Source organism: Diaphorina citri, unplaced genomic scaffold (genome assembly GCF_000475195.1).
Source record: "Diaphorina citri unplaced genomic scaffold, Diaci psyllid genome assembly version 1.1 scaffold111, whole genome shotgun sequence".
Lineage (NCBI taxonomy): Eukaryota > Metazoa > Arthropoda > Insecta > Hemiptera > Psyllidae > Diaphorina > Diaphorina citri.
Genome location: NW_007377548.1, coordinates 261,054 through 263,213, shown reverse-complemented (window position 1 = coordinate 263,213; position 2,160 = coordinate 261,054). Strand labels below are relative to the sequence as shown.

The 2,160-nt window shown below is 36.6% G+C and overlaps 1 protein-coding gene across 1 annotated transcript; it reads right to left on the bottom strand.

The window, feature by feature from the left end:
- Positions 1–291: 291 nt before the first annotated feature.
- On the bottom strand, positions 292–2,112 carry LOC108254582 (the record flags this gene model as incomplete). Its single annotated transcript, XM_026820006.1, has 1 exon — positions 292–2,112. A coding segment is annotated over one exon (891 nt), but the record flags the coding sequence as incomplete, so codon positions are not given.
- Between the last annotated feature and the right edge of the window lie 48 nt (positions 2,113–2,160).

The following is a 2,160-nucleotide window of genomic DNA, read 5'->3' as shown; positions in this document are numbered from 1 at the left end:
TCCTACAACAATGAGCAGCGTTAAAGTTCTCTACAAAACCCAGAATCCCATTCAAACCAAGATTATCTCCTGTTAAACACACCACTTTAAATTTTAAAACCACATCAAATTCACAATACTTGACCTTGATCCCGTTTTCTTGTAAATCATTGAGTTGCTCAATAATGTTGTGAAATACTACGTTATTACCAAAGGTTAACCTGTCTGATGCATGGAAAAGACCAAACAACAAAATGTTGCTGAGCAGGGAGGAGTACTTTTTAGGCAAACACGGTAATGAAACGTAGATACCCCCCAATTTTTGTATGACATTATGACTACCTAAAGGGTTATTGGTTTCAAAGTCATCATAGTACACAATCAATGGCATGTAGAAAATAGCATCTTGTTGAATATCAAATTGGTCTTTCATGTTCAACCATACAGATCCTTGGGTTATATTTTCAATAGGATTGTCAGAGTTTGCCAAACTTCTTAGAAAAGCTATTGTATCAACAAGAACATTCTTTAGACTAAAAAACTGTACCAGTACATCTCTTAAAGGAACCACTTGCATGGTGCACACAGACTGGAGTTGATTTGTTTTCCCAGAATGATGTTCATACTCCAACCTAGAACCCAAAGGAATGTCCATAGGGCATACTAAAGTTCCCAATTCTTTGAACTTTTTCATTCTTTTGTACTCTGAATTAAGAGACTGAAAAGAAAGAAGACTTTCCGAGGCAATAGATTCAAAATCTAATTGAGCCACATTGATGCCATGACGAATAATATTGGTATAGTGTGACAATAATGTTTGAATTTCCAAAGTAATAAACTGAACAGAATTACGAGGGATTTGAGGATTTTTGTAAAACGATGAAAACATATTCAGAAGGAAGTGTTCAAAATTGTGTAGCATCTCCCTAGGTATTACAGGTTCGTCAACTGGTTGTGAATTACTAACCAAGTCATTTTGAGTGGAACTTGCTTTCCTAGATGTAGATTGATCAGTATGACTAGCCACAACATGTCGCTTAAGAGACCATATTGTTTTAAAACTACGCAAACAATGATCCTCACCACATTCAAATGGAGGACATAAGAGTGCACTTTGCTTACAAGTGTATCTGATATGATCAATCAATACCTTTTCAGATTCAAACAAATGTTCACACCTTTTACAACGAAACATTTTGAAAAGTCTATGCAGTCTAATGTGTTAGAAACTTCAGTAGATACCTACCTAATATCTGCACCTACTTGTTGGAGAAGCAGACTGAGTGCACCACCCACTTGGTCATATTTGGTATTAATTTTGAAAAATGCTTTCTGAATGAACAACCAAATATCATATGATTCGGCTGGATAACTAGTGTGAGTTGCATGGAATATTTTAAACAGTCTATCCACAGCTTTTATCACGTCTGGTTGCTCATATTGGATATCATTACAAACAATGACACTCTTTGACACTTCAAGAATATTTGGACCTACACATATGATGTATGGCTGCAATGTGTTTCCCCCTCCCCGACTTTTGTATACCTCTTTCCTGTTTGTTATGGTTGTAGCTATTTCAGAATCTGTTCCAATTATAGTTATAAAACTGTCTCTAATATCAGACCTGCTATACTTAGGGACCTTTCTAGACTTCAGGGCACTAGAGCTTACATTCATAAGGTACGGCAGCAATGCTAAGGCAGTAACCGATGTCACATTTGAGTTTAAACTATCAGCTTGAGATTCAAACAGTGAAAGGTTTAGTGAAAGTCCTTTCTTAACCTCAGGTACCTTACTAGACATCAATTTTTCCCTCCCATACGTTATCAATGTCTCTGCATGGATAACTATTGATGTGAAAAAAAAAAAAATTTCTTTCCCCGGATACAATTGGTCAAAATCTAACAAGAGCAACTCATACCCTAGTGGTAACTTCAATACAGGAAAAAGATTTAAATATTGATTAAGGTCAACCTGAGATGTTGCAGACTGGAGTGTGCTTGTCCTCAACTCAGAAGTATCCGCCCACTTCTTCACAACAACTTCCCATGGAGTTGTTCCTGATCGCAGCCAATGGATGTCCTCGGATGAGCCAAAGCCTGAAACAATAACAAAAATCTGGTGTGAACATCACACGACTTTCTATTACATTTGCGGAATACGTATTTGAAAAAAAAA